The 19,193-nt window shown below is 41.5% G+C and overlaps 1 protein-coding gene and 1 pseudogene across 5 annotated transcripts in view; one reads left to right on the forward strand and one right to left on the reverse strand.

Moving 5' to 3' along the window:
* Nucleotides 1-7,900: 7,900 nt before the first annotated feature.
* On the reverse strand, nucleotides 7,901-9,484 carry LOC100057152 (suppressor of cytokine signaling 6-like; annotated as a pseudogene).
* A 2,379-nt stretch (nucleotides 9,485-11,863) lies between these two features.
* The window catches only part of OGT (O-linked N-acetylglucosamine (GlcNAc) transferase), a 32,846-nt gene continuing 25,516 nt past the window's right edge, over nucleotides 11,864-19,193 (forward strand). Inside the window, exons 1-3 of one of the 5 annotated variants that reach the window (XM_005614262.4) lie at nucleotides 11,864-12,043; nucleotides 14,999-15,179; nucleotides 16,045-16,288. In XM_005614262.4, coding sequence (XP_005614319.1) covers nucleotides 15,013-15,179; nucleotides 16,045-16,288 — 411 coding nt within the window. In that variant the 5' untranslated portion in view covers nucleotides 11,864-12,043; nucleotides 14,999-15,012. Of the gene's footprint in view, nucleotides 12,260-14,998; nucleotides 15,180-16,044; nucleotides 16,289-19,193 lie in introns of all 5 variants that reach the window. The other 4 variants (XM_001493388.6, XM_070258802.1, XM_001493372.6 and 1 more) reach the window with 4 other exon arrangements.

Raw genomic sequence — 19,193 nt, forward strand, 5'->3', positions numbered from 1 at the left:
CAGCAGGGTGCAAACACCCAAGTGAAGGAGGGGAGAAGGATGGCTTGTAGTACTGACCCCAGATGAGAGGTCTGTGGGCTGGTTTGGCAGAGAGGAATGCAAAGGCAATCGAGGGTGCTGGTGAGAGAGCAGTTCACGTCATCAAGCATGGGGTTAAGGAAGGTTGGGAAGAGAAGGAAAAGAGGCCAGGAGGGGCTGACAGACTGGGAGAAAATGGAGGGCTCAAAGGGCTAAAGGGGTCCATATGAGGTAAAAGAACGAGTGTCATGTGGATGAAGGCCTGAGGGAGCACGTAGGAGAGGAGATTGTGGTCAAAGTGGAATATGAGAAGGATAAATGTCAGAGGTGAGCAATTCACCACAGTGAGGTTCAAGATGTGGTGCTTTGGATGTGGGTGGCTGAAGCGGAATGGAGAAGGTAATTGAGAGAGCCAAGGGACTGAGAAGTTGCTGGTTGTGTCATCTCCAAGGACAGTGAGATCCCCTAGTATAGGTGCCAGGAATTAGGTGGAGAGGGAGATCATGGACCAGGTGCCAGCATCTTTACTTAAGGAGGAGAGAGTGAAGGATGTATAAGAATTTTCTAGGCAGACTGGGATGGAAGGGATGGCTATTCTAGACAGAGAGAAAAGATTGGGAAAGGGCATGGTTAGAAGTGTGAAACAGCCTCATCTTTTCAGGGAACTGAAACCAGCATGAGCGTGTGGACAGGAATGTGGCAGCAGGGGAGGGTGCATCAGCAGGCGGAGCTTATATATGATGCACAGCCACTGAGGAGTTTGAAATGGAGTATTTGTGCTTAATTCTGATTTGTGTTTTAGATTTTCTAAGGTGAAGTGTGGAAGATGAGAGTCAGGTAGGGCTAGAGACCAGTTTGCGGGCTGTTGTGATCACCCAGGCCAGTGCGGGGGAGTGGCACTGGCAGTGGAGGTGGAAGATGAATTCCAGAGCTATTTTCATATCACATGTGCCTTTTGCAGCTCTACAACCTTTCGCCTATTGCCAGCACGCAACATGAAGTCTGGTCGGTTTATCCTTTCACTTCACGCTTTCATGGCCCAGCTCTTCATCCCAGAAGCAGCTGTCAGGACCTTTGAGAATGGGATCCTTATCACTAAAATCTCCACTTTGCCCATCGTATAGGGCAGGGGATGCATTAGCAAAAGCTTTTGGTCTCAGCTAATTTCCTTTTCTTTACTTGCTTTCGTTTCCCTCTACCAAGCCTTCAATTAATCTGAGGCAGGAGTCTGATCTCTGGAACATTACGGGATGGGGCTGCTTCACTCGTTTTCGGTGCTCCATTGCCTGGAGGTACATGTGTGGCCAACTGAAAGGGCTAATACTGTATATGAAAGTGGAACTCAGTGTGTGAAAGTGTCGGTCAGGCCCCAGTTAGCACTTCCCCTCCTTTTTCACGATTACTCTCCCATTTGTGGTAGGCAGAATTCTAACATGGCCCCCAAGATTCTCACCCCCGCTGGTGAACACACACCTTCTCCCAGTTATCTGGTCAAAAACTAGTCAGTGCTGTTGTGAAGGGATTGTGCAGACGTAATTAAGATGCCAAATGAGCTAACTTTAAGAAATAGAGGGGCCGGCCCCGTGGCCGAGTGGTTAAGTTCGCGCGCTCCGCTGCAGGCGGCCCAGTGTTTCGTTGGTTCGAATCCTGGGCGCAGACATGGCACTGCTCATCAAGCCACGCTGAGGTGGCGTCCCACATGCCACAACTAGAAGGACCCACAACGAAGAATATACAACTATGTACTGGGGGGCTTTGGGGAGAAAAAGGAAAAAAATAAAATCTTTTAAAAAAAAAAAGATTAAGTATTAAAAAAAAAAAAAGAAGAAAGAAATAGAGATTATCCTAAGTGAGCTGACCTAATCAGGGGAGCTCTTAAAAGGGAGAAGACTCCTCAGTCACAAAAAGCCCAACACTGTACGAGTCCACCTATGTGAGGGACCTAAAGTAGTCAAATTCATAGAAACAGAAAGTAGAATGGTGGTTGCCATGGGGTGGGGGAGGGGAAATGGGCAGCTGTCTGATGAATCTACTTTTGGTTTTGCAAGATGAATAAGTTCTGGAGAGATCTGTTGCACAACAATGTGAATATACTTAACACTACCACATTGTACACTTAAAAATGGTTAAGATGGCCAATTTTATGTTTTATGTGTTTTTTTAAATCACAATTTTTAAAAAGTGGGAGGGACTGGGCTCTTTCTAGTGAGATTCAAAGTGTGAGAGGAATTTGACACAAGGGAGATTCTCCATTGCTGACTTTGAAGATGGAGGGGGCCACGTGGCAAGGAATGCGGGTTAACTCTAAGAGCTGAGAGTGTCCGCCAGCCGACTGCCATCAAGAATATGGGCGCCTCAGTCGTGTGACCACTAGGAACTAAATCCTGCCATAACCACAGGAGTTTGGAAGAGGACTCCAAGCCTCAGATGAGTTTGCAGCCCGGCTGACATCTTCTTTGCAGCCTGTGAGACCATGAGCAGAGGACCCAATTAACCTGTGCCTGGGTTTCTGATCCATGTAAACTGTGAGAAAACAAATGTGTGTGTTTGGGGCTGGCCTAGTGGCATAGTGGTTGGGTTTGCATGCTCAGTTTTGGTGGCTGGGGATTCGCAGGTTCGGATCCTGGGCACAGACCTACACACTGCTCATTAAGCCATGCTATGGCAGCATCCCACATACCAAAAAGAAAAATAGAGGAAGACTGGCACAGATGATAGCTCAGGGATAATCTTCCTCAAGCAAAAAGAGGAAGATTGGCAACAGATGTTAGCTCAGGGACAATCTTCCACAGGAAAGAAAAAAAAGAAAGAAAGAAAAGAAAATTGTTTTTTGTTTCTTTGTGTGTGTGTGTTTAAATGAAATTTCTATTTATACACTGTATTTAGAAGCAAATACATAAATTCTTACCCAATTTATTTCCATAAATGCACAAGAAATTACTATTATTGGTTTACAAACCAAACCACATATTACAGTCAAAGGACTTGGGGTGATTCATTCAGTGGAGTTCTAAGTACAAATGGTACACACCTGATTTGAAACAAACAGTGTAAACTACAGCAGTCAGGACTGAAAGTATTAATTTCATGACACTCCAATATGACTATAAAATTTCTTCAACTCAACATGTATGCTTCTTATGAAATTCTATAAGAATTTTTCATCATCTGTAGATATAGAGTTTCTAACACTTTTCAGGAATAGCAACTACACATTTTGCCATGTCATGATTGACTAATAAAAAGGATGTTTATAAAAAAGCTTTCTTTACAGGACTACAAAAGTATTAAAAGAAACCAAATTTGTGATTAGTAGTGTACCAACACGTTATTTTAGAAATTTAAAATTATTTATGGAACTGGCAATTGTTCCTTATTAGACTATTCAACAAAACTATCTATTGCTGGTAATATGATTTCATTTTCCAATTAAGAATTCACATTTGAAGAAAAGCCATTAAGATTTAAATATGCATATGAAATATATATTTTGAATCACCATAAACCAGTATCTCTCATGTATAATGTGAAATGTACAATAATTAAAATTGCCATTTGTGAAGGCATTTTAAAGAAAATGTTTAGACTTGTATCATTAGCAGAGACATTGCACATAACATATTTAAGATTCTAGTAACTTTTATCCTGTTTCAATAATGCTGGCTCAGAAATGACAATGTATACTTTATAGTTTATTTCATATATGCCAATGATTTGGCCTTTTGGTGCATGATTGTTTTCAAGAGCAAGATGGTTGCCCTGTGTAGCCAGTTTCCTTAAAAACTATTTTTAATTCTCTGATAGTTTGCTGTGATAAATATTTTGACCTTCTAAATTTTCAGATTATTGCACCAAGTAGAAAGAGAAGTTTTTCTTAGACAGACCGGGAGAGAGACAGAGACAGAGATACAGAAAGAGGAATTTTCCAAATTCTTTCCATAGCTTTCTTATTATTTGTAAAAATGCACAATGGTGTCCTAATAAGCCTGACAATAGCTCTGGCCTCCATCAGGTTTTGTGATGAAACATTTAACAAAAAACAATTTGATCCGTTTATTACAGCAAATGGACACAGCTTTCCTCTTTTCCTTTTTGCCTTGAGCTCAGATTTTTAGAAGCACATATTTAAAAATCAAGTACAGGTTGTTCCATATGTTGTTTAAGTTACCATTCAATAGCATCCAAAAATATAATCAAAATGTACTCAGCCCAAACTAGGGGATGAAATTTTCTCTCTTTTTCCCTTCCATTTTTAACCGGACTATTCGAGTATCATATAAAGCTAGCCATTCACATTATGTTGTGCCACCTACAGCAAATGGCTCTCTTATACACAAAAGCAGGAAATATTGCAATACCCCTATCTTTCTGATTATAATTTAATTAGTTTCTTGGCAAATACTTTTATTTTTATCAATACACTATCAGAACCTAACAATTTCAGATTGAATTATAACAGGGGATATTTCCTTAAAGTATTTTATATTATGGATATACAAAGTCATATCAAAAATTGGCTTTCTGAATAGAACAACATTAATATTTGCCCTCCAAAACAACGCAAAATCAAAATTTTGAAACATTTAGATGAAAATCAGAATAATGTTAACTTGACACTAAACAGCTGGATCCTGTGCACGTGGATCTAGATCTTATGTACATGGGTCCTAGAGCAAATTAGGCCTGAACTATCACTGCAGGCAAAAACGCTAAACTGAGGCTGGCCAACTTTGGGCACATCGTGAGAAGGCAGGATTCTTTGGAAACGACGACAATGCTGGGAAAAATAGAAGGCAGCAGGAAAAGAGGACCGCCAAATGTGAGATGGGTCGACTCCATAAGGAAGCCATGGGCATGAGTCTCTAGAAGTGGAGTAGGGCTGTTGAGGACGGGACACTGTGGACAGCACTCATTCGTAGGGTCGCCAGGAGTCAGAGCCGACTCCACAGCAGGTGACGACAACAATGCACATGGTGTCACACGAGGAAAATGTGGGGAACAAGCTATGTACGCATGATAAAATGGGGTTTAGGGCAGTCCAAAGACCTCTGTGTACCCTGATTTCACCAACAGTACATGTAAATGCTTCTAGAAACATGAGGAAGTCATTTCAACAGTTATTATTAATATACAGTGGCTCTCTGACAACACCTACCACCTAGTATAGATGAACAAGGACTTTTAGCTCACCCTAGATGTATTATATTTTATTTTTATTTTTATTTATTTTTAATTATTTTTTTTTAAGATTTTATTTTTCCTTTTTCTCCCCAAGCCCCCTGGTACACAGTTGTGTATTTTTAGTTGTGGGTCCTTCTAGTTGTGGCATGTGGGGTGCTGCCTCAGCATGGCCTGATGAGCGGTGCCATGTTGGCGCCCAGGATTCGAACTGGCGAAACCCTGGGCCGCCGAAGCAGAGCGCTCGAACTTAACCACTTGGCCACGGGGCCGGCCCCTTATTTTTATTTTTTATTTTTATTTTTTTTGCTTTTTCTCCTCAAATCTCCCCAGTACATAGTTGTATATTTTTTAGTTGTGGGTCCTCCTAGTTGTGGAGTGTGGGATGCCGCCTCAACATGGCCTGATGAGTGGTGCCATGTCTGCGCCCAGGATTCGAACTGATGAAACCCTGGGCCGCTGAAGCTGAGCGCGCGAACTTAACCACTCGGCCACAGGGCCGGCCCCAAGATGTATTTTAAATTGTTTAAAAATTATTTTAAAAGTAAATAGCCTTGCAAAAGAGCAGGTTAAATGTCTTACATTAATTTGATAACAGGTTTATAACTCTGTAATAATTCTTAACCAAATAGCTTATATTGAACACTTAAACTATTACAATATTCTCCATATTTCATCTTATTAGGTGGAAACATCAGAAAATGAAAGAGGAGTCTCCACAACAAGGTGCAATCAACGCTCCACCAAAATTAAGGACCTTTTCTCCTTTAAGTCCAAATACATAGTACCATGATATTATGGCTTGGTGCCTTTTCTTGGTAATATCTCAATTCTGACCTTAAAAAACAAATAGAGGGGCTGGCTCCGTGGCCGAGTGGTTAAGTTCGCGCGCTCTGCTGCAGGTGGCCCAGGGTTCGGATCCTGGGCGCGGACATGGCACTGCTCGTCAGGTCACATTGAGGTGGCATCCCATGAGCCACAACTAGAAGGACCTGCAACTAAGATATACAACTATGTACCGGGGGGCTCGGGGGAGGGGAGTTGGGGAGATAAAGCAGAAAAATAAAAAAGATTGGCAACAGTTGTTAGCTCAGGTGCCAATCTTTAAAAAAAAAAAAAAAAAAAACAGAAAAAAGTAGTGATACAGATATGTTTGAATGACAAAGCCATTAAGTCTGACTGAAGACTTTTATCCTTGTGTTTAAATGAGGGCAGAGAAAACTAAGTGACAAAGGAAGAAACTTGAATTTCATGTTTCATCTTAGATAGAAACATTTTTCTTTGAAGCTCTGTAACTGGAAACATTTTTTGGACAAGGCAATCTCAAAACACTACATTATAACATTGTGCAAAGAATAAACACTCTGCATTTCAAAATAATTAAAAATATTAGGGCTAACCACCCCCATGACTACTGAATCAGAGGTAAAATGATTAACTGATGAGTCCAAATTACTCGAGACTTACCTAAATTAAAAAGAAAGAAAAACTTTTTATTTCAATGGCAGTATACATGGTAGGCAATAAGATTTCCATATATCCGACATGGTTTTAATATTTTTCTTACATAATGCTTCACAATTTCCACATTTTTTCAACTAGAGTCTTGGGGCGGCAGAGGTCAAATCTAGCACATTTTACTAGTGACCACATTAAAGAAAAATATAAATCCAACTGCAAAACAATGTTTCCTTTTTATCTAAGTCTATTCAAAACTTTACAGAAACCTTAATGTTGCAAGAGAAGTCACAATCCACTTATGAAAATTAGTTGTACAGTAATGTTCTACCCAAGAAAATGTTGACTGAGCTGAAGAAACTGAGATAAAACGTTTGCCAAAGGAAAGTACTATAGATAACACAAAAAATTGTTATCATAGGCATCTAAGATCATGTAATATTCCTTTAATAATAGTTCTAGTTCCTTAGGTCTTTCTATGTTACGCCAATTTGCATCAGAGTTTAACGACAGAAAGTGCAACAATTTCTAAATTGGTGGCATATATTTCTTTAAGATTTTTTAATGTGAGGCCATTTAAAAAAAATACAAATTGCTAGATGCAAATGAAGGCAACAGAAAAATTCCACTTTTCACAACCAAAATGTAGCAGAACGTTGAAAATAATTTAGCAAAGGGTGTTCTAAAAGATATGTTGCTCATCTACATTCTATTACCCAAGAGTACGTCAATTCAGAATTCTAAGTCTTTCTAAAGTATGAGATTAAAACTCATTTTCAGTGTATATGTAAATTCTGCGTTTTATCACACGGGTATGTTTCTTCAATGTTATCTTTTGAAAACAGGTCATTTAAAGAGATAACTATTTTTATTCTAAAAGTTTCATTCCACTTTGAGTTGAATACACACGAAATGTGCTCTTGATGCATAAAAATCACAGCGGATAGCAGCAAAGGTCTGGGGGGGTGTGGATGAAGGAGAATCTATTTCACATTGCGATTATTTTGTACATGATAGAAGATAATTCACACTTCTAAAACCTCAAGACTTTCCTTTCTAAAAACCAAAAATAAACTCAAGACATCCTGCTGACACTTCCCCACCCCTCAACAAATTGATTACTTTTTCATCTAAGACTGAAACAGTTGTGGCAGCAAAAGATTTCGATAGCAATGGAAGTTTGTAAACTATATTTCAATCTCTTTTTCTTGAACCCAAAGTGCAAGATACAGGGTTCTCCTAACTTTCAGTAATGCTTCTCCTGTCAATAATCCATTTTGTTTGGCAAAGCCAGTTTTTGAAATGTCTATTTAGGTATACTGACATCTAACAACAACACAGGTACTGTAAAGAACGCACCTGCATGAATTGTGCTACTTGATTGGTCAGTCTGACAGGGTAAATTGCAGATCCAGGCAATTTGACAGGGTAAATTGCAGATCCAACCTTGAATAACAAAAAGCTCCATTTTCAGAGTCTCTGGTTGAATGTTTAATTAGATCAGTGAACTGTCCACCCACATCTGGCTGTTCATAAAAGCAAAACCTACCATTTGAGTGCTCAATTCTACTGTGAAGTGTTTTACTGCGGGAGTGAAAGCTCGAGCTTAAAAGATAACAGTCATCAGAACTATCCTGAACAAGAAAAGAACCATCTGGAACGTTTACTAGATTCCCTTCAGCCTCTCAGTATGTGACTGGTCCCCAGTACCATCCTTATTTTGCAAGTTTCTTCAGCTCCTCCGCAAGGCTTGTCATAACCATAAGACCACTACTTTCCATTGAGTCATAAACTCTTGTAACCTCAGGAACAGAGTCAGGATCAAAATCAAATGATAGCACATACTTTCAGACACGTGGACATCTGTGCTGGTGAGTCCACTGAAGTTCCTTTGCATTTGATAATTCTGCGTTGGAGGTAGCAATGGCGAACGTGGAGGGTCATCACCGTGACTCGCTCTTGGGCTTTGCAGTGGGACGCCTGTGGTGCCAATGAACAAGCCATTCACAGACTGATCCACAAAGATCTCTGGGGAAACGACTAGGTCCTGGCCTACTTGATTGTCATTTTTGGAGAAAGAGTTCCTTCCCACTTGAGAAGGAACTGCAGAAACTTCCATAGAAGAACTGTCCCGACAATAGATAGGTTATCCTTCTAAAGGACGCATCCCTTACCTACAGGCGCAGCATACCAAATGCACTCTTGAGGTGTAAGTCCAATACCTACAGGCACATGTGTGTTGGGGTGAAGATGCAAGTCTCCATTCTGAGATTCTGAGCTCTTTAGTGAATTATTTTGTTCTTGGCACAGTTTCAGGCTGAAGGTTGTGAAAATCTTTTTCAACATCATTCCGTGCTGGACTGGGAATGGAAGAATAAACCTGGGCTTTGACTCTCACCTCCTCCATTTTGATACAGCTATCCTCCGAGTTTGTAGGTCAAGAGGCCAAGGGGTAGGACCACAGAGATGATTGCCAAGGGAAGTGGATCTTATTGGTCTTTGAGCTCTCACATCTTTAAAGACTATTGGTGCTGGGGAGAGGAAAACGTATCTTCTGGCAGAGCTCCCGGAGGGTGGGCTCCCCTTGCCTTTGAGCTTTTGTTCTGCAGAAAGCCGTCTTTTTAATGTACCCATTAGGCTTCACTCTTTGATCTATTTTTTCCACCTTTTTCATCTTCACTGTTGATATCACAGCGGGCCATATATCCTTACCACAGCAGCTACCAACTAAGGAATCATGTTTTCCAAACTCACTGGCTAGTGATGGTGGTTGTACTACCATGAAATCAGTTTCTCTACTTTTATTCGGGTTCAGAGATTTCAGGAAGGTTTAGGACTAATTTTCTTCGTTATGACTGGTTACCTAATTCAGGAGGATCAATCTCTGGAATATTATTCCCAAACATCTGGAGGGCCTGCGGGGCTACATCTCTGTCTTTTTCCAGCTTCCTTGAGCCTTTGGAGCCATTTTCCAGCGGCCGCGGCGGCGGGGCGGCGGCCTGAGCGTGCGCCTCCCTCCCCCGCCCAGCGCGGGCGCGGCCGCTGCGAAACGTGTGCTGTTTTCCGCCGCTCAATTTGTGAGAATTTGTTACGCACTAACAGAAAACGAATACACCATTAGTGGTGTTATTAGGGTGGCAAAGTTTGGAATTGGGGTTGAAGGAGTGGCTGATTTATTTCAGATGATTCTGAATTTAGAATTGCTGCACATAAAAGGGAGGAAAAAAAATAACCAGAAATCAGCGTTAAAAAGAACACACAAAAGCGCCTCCTTCGATGATGCTCAAGTCAGGCCTTCTTTGTCACCGTCCTCCAGCCTGAAGTGACTGTTCCCTCCCCAGATATTTAAAGACAGTAATGTATTTCATCACCTAAATAATACTCTCCTGTTTTATGCTCCGGTGGCTTTTTGTGTCTACCTAACCGGGCTTCAGGTTCCTGGAGGGCAAAGATCTTGTCTTAGTGACTTTTGTGTCCCCCACAGCGTCTTGCACATAGAGACTCTAGTAAATGTTACTTGATTGGCCAAAAAAGGTGTGTTTGTCTGATGAGGAAGTCCTTCAAACCAAATCTTTCTGGAAGGTACCTGGAGGGGGTTCTTGAGATTCCAACAGGGGTTTTTCTTTATTGAACCACTGTGAGCCCCACCATCCATCTTTCCACAGCAGCAAACTATGTCATAACGTCCTCTGACACTTGTCTCAGGATAAGGAAGCTCAGACCACAAGTATTGATGGGCCAAATAGCCTGCCTGACTGGGAACATGACCTGGCATCTAACAACAAAAAGAGTTTTAGTTAATTAGCTAGCATCCGCTAATCAGTAAGGCCTAAACATCTGCCAGTGGAATCTGAGAAGTCTGTTCTAAAAGTTGAAAAGCTGAGTTTATTCACTACAGATGGGGCACTTGGGGGGGGGGCTTGGGGGTGGGGAGAGGTGGATGAGTTTACCAGTTAATTCAAATTAAGAGAAGAGGTTAGTGCCCAATTTCCAGGAGAGTTTGTAGAGTGAACTTCTTTTCACTGCATGTGACTCTTCATTATGAATGTGATTGAAGACATTATCAGTATCATGAGTTTTCTCTGTGCTCATATCCCTAATTAACAGTTTGTGAACTGTCTCAAAGAAATTGAAGCTGAACTTGAGGACTTAGGTGCTTTCTTTTTTTAATGTAGTGAAATGGCTAGGTAGTAGAAATGTTTTGAAGAAATTCACTGACTCGTTTTCTTAGATCAAGGACTTTCTGAAATGAAAAGGCTCTGAGAGATCCAACTTGTTGCCTCCATTGGTTTATAATAATTTCTTGCTGATGTGGCAAGCTACCTTAAACCTTTTTTGTAATAAGAGATGAGATATAAGTTAATACCAATGTGACAAAATGTCTGAACAGTGGATTTGAAACTGCAGGAGGATCCTAAGAGCTAATTTGTTCAAGGAAGTGGAGGCGATTCAGACTCCATCTAGATATGGGGTTTAGGTAGATGGGAAGTGAATTCATTTATATCATTGCTGAACTGCCTTGAGCTAAACGAAATCACCGATTGTGACGATTTGCAAAGCTAGGTGGTGGAAATGGTGTCACAACTCAGAAGAGAGTCATGGATTCTGACGAATATGAATCATCTTTAATATCTTTATGGCTGTCTTTGGGGTGCAAACTCTCAGCGTGTTCCTGAGTTATGAAGCATTTGCCCTAATAGTGTGAGCAGAACTATCCTGAATACCAAAACGATTTTGAAATTTCGGGCTATATAGCCAAACTCTGAGATGTTTGGGTTCACTTGGCTCTGTGAAAGTATCAGTCTTTTTCATTAAAGTGCTTAAACCAATGGCTGGAGTCAGAATTAAGACGTGTTCAAATTGGAACCCGCCCCTATCGTTTTGACCCACAGTTCGGTCTTTGAAACGCAACCGTTTAAATTTACTTGCTCCAAGTTGATCTCTTAACCTTGCAACTATCCATTTTTGTACGAATAAAGTTGATTAAACTTTTTTAGATGCCTCTGGCATGTATGTCAAAATCTGCATTATTGGCTAGGTAATAGACTCTACGACTTGGACAAAAACGCATCCCTCCTGTGTATGGCTTTCTTTTTAACCTGCCTCTTCTAACTGCTAAACAACTTGGACGCTCCTGCCCCAGACAGTGCCCCAACCGCGAGTCAGGTTGACAGGGTTGCTCGCATGCGCTTTCGGCACAATCCGGTTTGTCGCAATGGGCCCTGCGCGGAAAGTTACATAAGACCCAGGGCCTTGGCGTGTCGTCGTCTTGTTGGGAGCACCGGTTGCCGCGACACTTCCGCGCTGGTACTTGATTGTAACAGAAAGTAGTTCCGGCCCGTGTTGTTTCGGCCGAGGAGCCACCGCCGCCATTTCAAGACCGTGAGAGGTAGGTGGCCAACCAGAGTTCCTCCGGGTTGAAGCCTGGAGCTGCCGCCGCCGCTTAAGCCTGCCAACGCACCGGTACGGCTGCTGCCCTCCTTGTCCTACCTCTAGAAACATTCTTGCCAGTAGTGGCGGCAACAGGACTCAATTACCCCCTTCGTGTTTTCCCTTAAGAAGCTCCAGATGGCGTCTTCTGTGGGCAACGTGGCCGACAGCACAGGTACCGGTGTCCGTTCCATCTTGGCAGACGCCGCGCTGGGGTCTCGCGCCGTCCTCCCTCCCTCCCTTCTGGCCATCCCCATTACATCGGTGGCATTGCGGAGCTTGTCGTCGTCCCCGGCCTCTGGTCGGCTTTTCCGCTGTCGTCCGCTCTCCAGATCTTTCCCCTCTCTTGCTTGCTTTTTGCTTCCCCTCTTGCTTTTGAGTCGCATGCATTCTCCAGCTGCCTGCTCTCGGGACGTTTCTCCCACATGTGCGCGCCCAGACTGTCTCGGCATGGACCGCGCGGAGTCCCTGCGCTTCCACTCCTTCGCGACCGTTTGCCCCCCTAATTCGGCTCACCGCCCCCTCTCCCGCCACTGCCCCCCTTCCCCGCTCTCCGGGGCCGCTCGGGTCCTTCGCTGTCAGTCCAGGGCAGGGTGCCATTCCGATGGAGTCATCCCCTCCCTCTGCATCAGCCAGGGCCGAGCAGGGCTCCTCGGGGGGCGGTAGGTAGCCCCGAGGAGACGGGCTCTGGGGCAGCGCCTTTCGGGTGTTCTTCGCTTGAGCGGCCCCGGTTCCGATCGGAAATTTCCAGGGGTTCCCTTGGCCATCGCCTGGTTCCACCCGCTGCCCCCAGCCTGGATTTCCCACTCCGTCCTCCCTCCCCTCCCGGGGAACCACACCCTTTCCTTCGCGAGGTTGCCAGCCCTGCGGGCCACTTCCTCTTGTCGGGGAGCAGCCACCCTGGTGCTCGGTGCTTTGGCGTTGACCACCCTGCCCGCCGAAGTCTCGCTTTGTGTTACTTCTCCCTGTGTTCCTCCGCCGCCGCCTCTGGGTCTCCCATCCCCATTCTTTAGCTCAGTAGCTCTTTATTCATAGGGTGTGTATTTTTTTAAGTTTTCATCCCTGCTTGAAGAGTTTGTAAAGCAACTGGAGTGTAGCTGCACAAGTGCAAGGCGGTTGCCCTTTTAGACAATTCAGTCGAGAGCATTTGGTACTAAAAATAAGGAAACCAAATTATAGGGGCGTCCTTCAGCTGCCTTTCCATATTGAGGCTATTGGGGGGGGCGGATTGGGCTGCGGTTCTAAGGTTTTCCACGAGGTTATTTTTTTGTTGTCGTTGTTTCTCAGTTGGGATGTGTCAAAGGTTTTGTTTATTGCTTTTGGACATTGTGCAGTGAGTAATAGGTGAATCTTCAGTCGTATCTTAGCCATGATTGTAGATTGTGGGATTAATAATTAGTCAGTGTTCCCCTCCTGCCCGCCCGGGGATTTTTAAAGATTTAAGATTCTGTACTAGCTTGCCCTTTTCTATGTGTGTTATTTTATTTGAGGAAGTTGTCATTTCAAGTGTTAAAATAGCAGATAAGCGGCTTTGAAAAGTTGATGAAATGTGTTAAAATAAGGGGCTAGGAAGTTCTAGAGACTTGTCTAAAATGTAATTTTCTAGTTTCTATTAGAGATACAACCCCTCCCAGATTTGGACGCAAGTCTCTTTGCTCTCGTGTTAGTGGTCAGCTGTGTGTTCTGTCAGGAAATTTGCTTTCCTGAACATACAGATCACTCACCAGCTCTAATGATTGGGGACCCAGGCTCAAATTTGAGCTTGTCACTGTGACCTAGGTAGGATTTAAGTAATTTGTACATGGTTTTTCATTGCAACTGTCTAGAGAAAGTGCTATGGCCAAGTTCCCAGTAATGTTTCATTTAAGTATTTAATTGAGAGTTTGTTGTTGTTTTTCCCCCTCTGACCTTTACCTATATCCTTTATGTATCTGAATTAAGTCACTTACACACAGCATAGTGCTTTCATCTATTATTCATTCCGTTGCACTTTATCAAATGGTTTTGTATTTTAGCGTTTTCCCACTCTTAAAGAAGTCATTGCAGTTGTAGGTAACTGCTTGGTTTATGTAGGGTTGTGTGCGATGTCTCAATCCTTCAGACAGTATCAGTGCTCTTTGGAAAATGCTAGTGTTAAATCATCGTGGGTGGGTTTTAGGTAATTTGGTCTCATTGTGAGTTTGGGATGATAGGGGAGCTATATAATCTTGGGTCTTTATTTAAAATGTTTGACCCCTTTAAGTATTTTGGCTCTTGACGGATGCATTCATCTTGTTTGTCAGCTATTTTAAAAATAGCACCTTGACTTTTAGTTCTTTTTTAACCCCATGCTTGTGTCTAGTGTTGCCCTTAATTTAATTTTAAAAACTGAAGTTGTGAAATCTACAAAAACAGCAATATAATTTTAAGAGTTAAAAACACATGGTATACCAGGTTAAGAGATATATTGTTGCCAGTACCCCACCCCGCACAAATCCAACCTAAACCATGGGACAGACTATTAAATTTCCCAGTAGGTTATTTGTGACCTTGCAAATCACATGTTTTATATTTTGTTTCTTTATGTTAACTAAGGTATACAGAATGATGTTTCAGTGAATCTTTAGATGCTACCTCTGGATTTATAATTTGAAAGTACAAAGTATTTTTGGTCATAAAATGTAATCTCATTGGAAGTAAATATTTCTACCTAGTCTGGGAAAGTAAGTTAATGGGTGAATTTTAAAAAATGCCAATTCTGCATCTGATGTTAACTTGGGGGTATAAATAATGCGCAGAACACTCTAGTGCTTTACATAGTTTCAAGCGTTTTCATCTTTAAGTTTAATATACCATATTTTTACATTTTTTTGTTTGCATTTCTAACTTTTTGTTTTCCCCCCTCCTTCCCTCAAATGTTTTGATGATTCTCCAGAACCAACGAAACGTATGCTTTCCTTCCAAGGGTTAGCTGAGTTGGCACATCGAGAATATCAGGCAGGAGATTTTGAGGCAGCTGAGAGACACTGCATGCAGCTTTGGCGACAAGAGCCAGACAATACTGGTGTGCTTTTATTACTTTCATCTATACACTTCCAGTGTCGAAGGCTGGACAGGTAGGAGATGTGGGGGTACCTGCTGGTGATTGCTGCCTCTGGGTGCTGAGCTTGAAAAATGATACTTGAATATTTGAGCTTGAAATGTTTCCAGTACTGGTTTCATCCGAGCCACCGACGCACATCTTCTTTCTTGCCCATTTGTGACATGCCCAGCTGCCAATTTTTCTCCTTCCTTTTGTGGTGGTGGTAGTTAGATTATCAGCATGACTAGGGACTTTTTCTAGATTTTTCCACCTATAGCTGCTGCTTTCTTAACTCTGTTCAGGTAATAAATTATTCTTAGTATACATCTGAGCATCTAGTCTCACCTTTGTAAGACATGTCAGCTTGAGGGAAGGAAGTGCGCAGAAACGATGGTGTATATGTTGTGGTAGGAAGTACATATGTGGTTCAAGTTGCAAATACTATCATTAAGTTGTTAAGATATGCTGCTTTTATCTCAGCAGTTGAATTAATTGAAAGGGAAGAATCGGTGTTCTTGTCCCTTGAATGTCATTCTGGCTTATTTAGACATTTAAAGATGTGCATATCAACAAATGGATCATGAGACTCATGCACATAGCGTTTTCGGTCTTGATCTTAATAATCATAGCTTACAATGTGACAGTTTGGTAATAAGACTCTAGTAAGGATTTTATCTCATAAGAAAAAAGAGTGTTCCAGTTTGAAATCTGAAATACTTCCACTTTTGAAAAACTTTGATTTCCAAAATTTTTCCTACTATGCACTAGTTAAAAGATAATGTATAGTTATATAATTAGCAGTAGCACAGGATCTTCAGAAACTGTTTGAGCTGCGTATGGGCCATATCTTCTTTCTGTAACATGCATACCCATGCATCAACACTTTTCGCCTTTTCCAGATCTGCTCACTTTAGCACTCTGGCAATTAAACAGAATCCCCTTCTGGCAGAAGCCTATTCGAATTTGGGGAATGTGTACAAGGAAAGAGGGCAGTTACAGGAAGCAATTGAGCATTACCGGCATGCATTGCGTCTCAAACCAGATTTCATCGATGGTTATATTAACCTGGCAGCCGCGTTGGTAGCAGCAGGTGACATGGAAGGGGCAGTCCAAGCTTACGTCTCTGCTCTTCAGTACAATCCTGTGAGTAAAATTTTAATGGTTATTTTCCCTTCACAAAAGCCCAGAAACATAGTTTGATGCTTCAGACGCTAAAATAGGTTTTTGCATGGAATAAAGTCAAGAGTTTAGAAATGTTTGTCTACTTAAGATAGTGCCTTAACCAGATCTCCATTATGTTTTAAAAAATTCGTTTTATCTAACAAGTTATATTAGAAAACATAAAAATTATCCTTATGGGAAGAAACTCGACATTTGTTGTTATAATGCTTGTAAAAGTACAGAACAGATGATTGTTAGGGCTGTTGTGATTAAATTTGGAGAAATTCTGATTGGTGTTTGCAATAGTTAATTGATTTTTAATGAATAGTGAATAAAGGACCTTAATCTGTAATATAAAATAGCTCAAACGAGATGCCAGTATATGGATCAGTGACAGGGAAACTAGACTGCAAAATTTGTTCCTCAATATCCTATGCTCTTTTCTTTCAACATAATTAGAAGTGAGAGAATTGAAGTGATAGTACCCACGCCAACGTTTTGATTAGTTCTTAAAATTTTTTTGTCTAAATTGCCAGTGTTTTCTGAGGAACAGGTGAGGCCCAGCTGGCAGACATAAAGTTCACACTGTGTTAGGGTCTCTGAAAGGTACACAAAAAAAGTAAGACTTGCCCTCAGAACTTTTGATGTAGTTAGGGAAAGAAGATAGATTAAAAACTTAAGAGGTAAGTGATAAAGAGAGAGATTGTAGGAATCCAGAAAAAATTTAAGAATACATTTCCAAGCTGTGTCGTCAACATTTAGTTTTGCAACAACCCTGGAATTGGTTAATAAGTAACTCCTATAGCTACTGTTTATTCAAAGTCTACTATGTGCCCAGATACTTTGCCAGTCAAGCTTCAGACATTGGCTTTAATGCTCACAGTGATCCTTCAAAGTAGATGGGATTATTTCCAGTTTTACCAATTAAAAAAAACAGACTCCAGGCTTCTTTAACTTTCTTGGGATCACACAGCTAGTAACGGTGAAGTGGATAGTAAGAGCTGAGCCTGAATCTTGAAAGCAAACAGTGAAGAGAGAAGAAATAAGAGATAAAAGGGGAATGATATGCCCAGAGGGCATCCACCCCTCAAGGTGGCCCTCAAGCACAGTTTGAAAACCATTGATCATGTTCTGCTGTCCCTTAATCCCTGTTTTACAGGTTAGGAGATTGAAGCTTAATTTAGTAGTTTGCAGAAAGATCTGAAATCACTTTTTATTGCAACATCTATTAATCATTATTTTTTCAGTTAATTTTGAGGTTTAAAATTTTTTATTTTTTTCGTTCATCGCTTTTTGTATAGATACAATGAAAAGTTTACCAGCTACCCTTCTTGGAGAGGTAGCCAATGAAACTAATTTCTTATGTATCCTTTTAGAGATAGTCAACGCATATATATGTAAATTTGAGTGACTTTTTGTAATTTTTGTTGCGGTACTCTCTAGCTAGTTACCCACAAGAAGTTTTAGGGGACCCTCTGTTTGCTATCACTGGGGCTTGGACTCTGTTCTTGCCAAGGCTCAGGGCTCACTTGTGCACCTAAATTGTCATAGTAAGTTCTTTCCCTTCATTAATCAAGGTTGGTTCTACCCTTCGCTTGTTGATTGAATATAAACTCACTTGTCTCCTCTTAACACAGCAGTGGCCCCTAATGTTTTTTTTAATTTATTTTTTTCTTTTTTGAGGAAGATTAGCCCTGAGCTAACTACTGCCAATCCTCCTCTTTTTGCTGAGGAAGACTGGCCCTGAGCTAACATCCATGCCCATCTTCCTCTACTTTATATGTGGGACGCCTACCACGGCGTGGCTTTTGCCAAGCAGTGCCATGTCCGCACCTGGGATCCGAACCAGCGAACCCCGGGCCACTGAAAAACAGAATGTGGGAACTTAACTGCTGCGCCACCAGGCCGGCCCCCCCCGCCCCTAATGTTTTGTACTTTGATCCCTTGACTCGGATTGCCAGTTGCCTGCATTTGTAGCAGAGCAGTCATTGCTGCTGACAGTAGTCATGCTCCGCATAATGACATTTCTGTCAGTGATCGACCCCATATATGACAGTGGTCCCATAAGATTAGTACCATATAGCTAGGTGTGTAGTAGGGTATACCATCTAGGTTTGTGCAAGTACAGTCTGTGCTGCTCGCGCAATGATGAAATCACCTAATGATACATTTCTCATTGTATCCCTGTCCATAAGCGACGGCGTGACTGTACCAAACTGTAGGAGTATGATGAGAAGGGAAAACTGAAGTGGGAGATAGAACTATGCTTTTCAATATTTAACATGTTAAGAGGAAGCGTATCATTGTGCCCTACCAAAGAAGTAAGATAGTACTCAAATAAATCATGAAACTACCCCTTGAAGGCATTGAACAGCTGTACATTCCCATCTGGTTCTGTATTTCTCCTAGTGGAAGGTGCTGCTTTATTTCTGTGTCTTTACCGGCAACAGTGAAAAAAGGATTGTGCAAACTGCCTTGATTTCACCTAAATCTACCATGGTGATCGTATTTTAATTTATTTCAGGATATTTGGTCTTAACTAGATTCAAGCTTACCGTCAAATGTGTTTGTCAATTCTGACAGAATCTTGTCTGTTCCTAAATGCTGCTTTTTTTGGCAGTGCGTTGTTGGCCTGAATCATAGATGTATTTGACATTCTATGGAAAATAGTTAAAGAAACTCAGATTATTTTGGTTTTGCAGCACTAAAATGTTAAGGTAACATTCTTGATAACCTGTTTTCAGCAGTGTTTATCTTTTTAAGTTAAACAAAATGTCAATTTAGAAGTTATTCTGTGACTTGATTACACAGAGCTGTTTCATATTTTTATAGTCTGAATTGTCTTCTGTAATGTTGGGTGATTTAATAATTTGACTAAAATTTTAGT

This window comes from Equus caballus, chromosome X (assembly GCF_041296265.1).
Source record: "Equus caballus isolate H_3958 breed thoroughbred chromosome X, TB-T2T, whole genome shotgun sequence".
Taxonomy (NCBI): domain Eukaryota; kingdom Metazoa; phylum Chordata; class Mammalia; order Perissodactyla; family Equidae; genus Equus; species Equus caballus.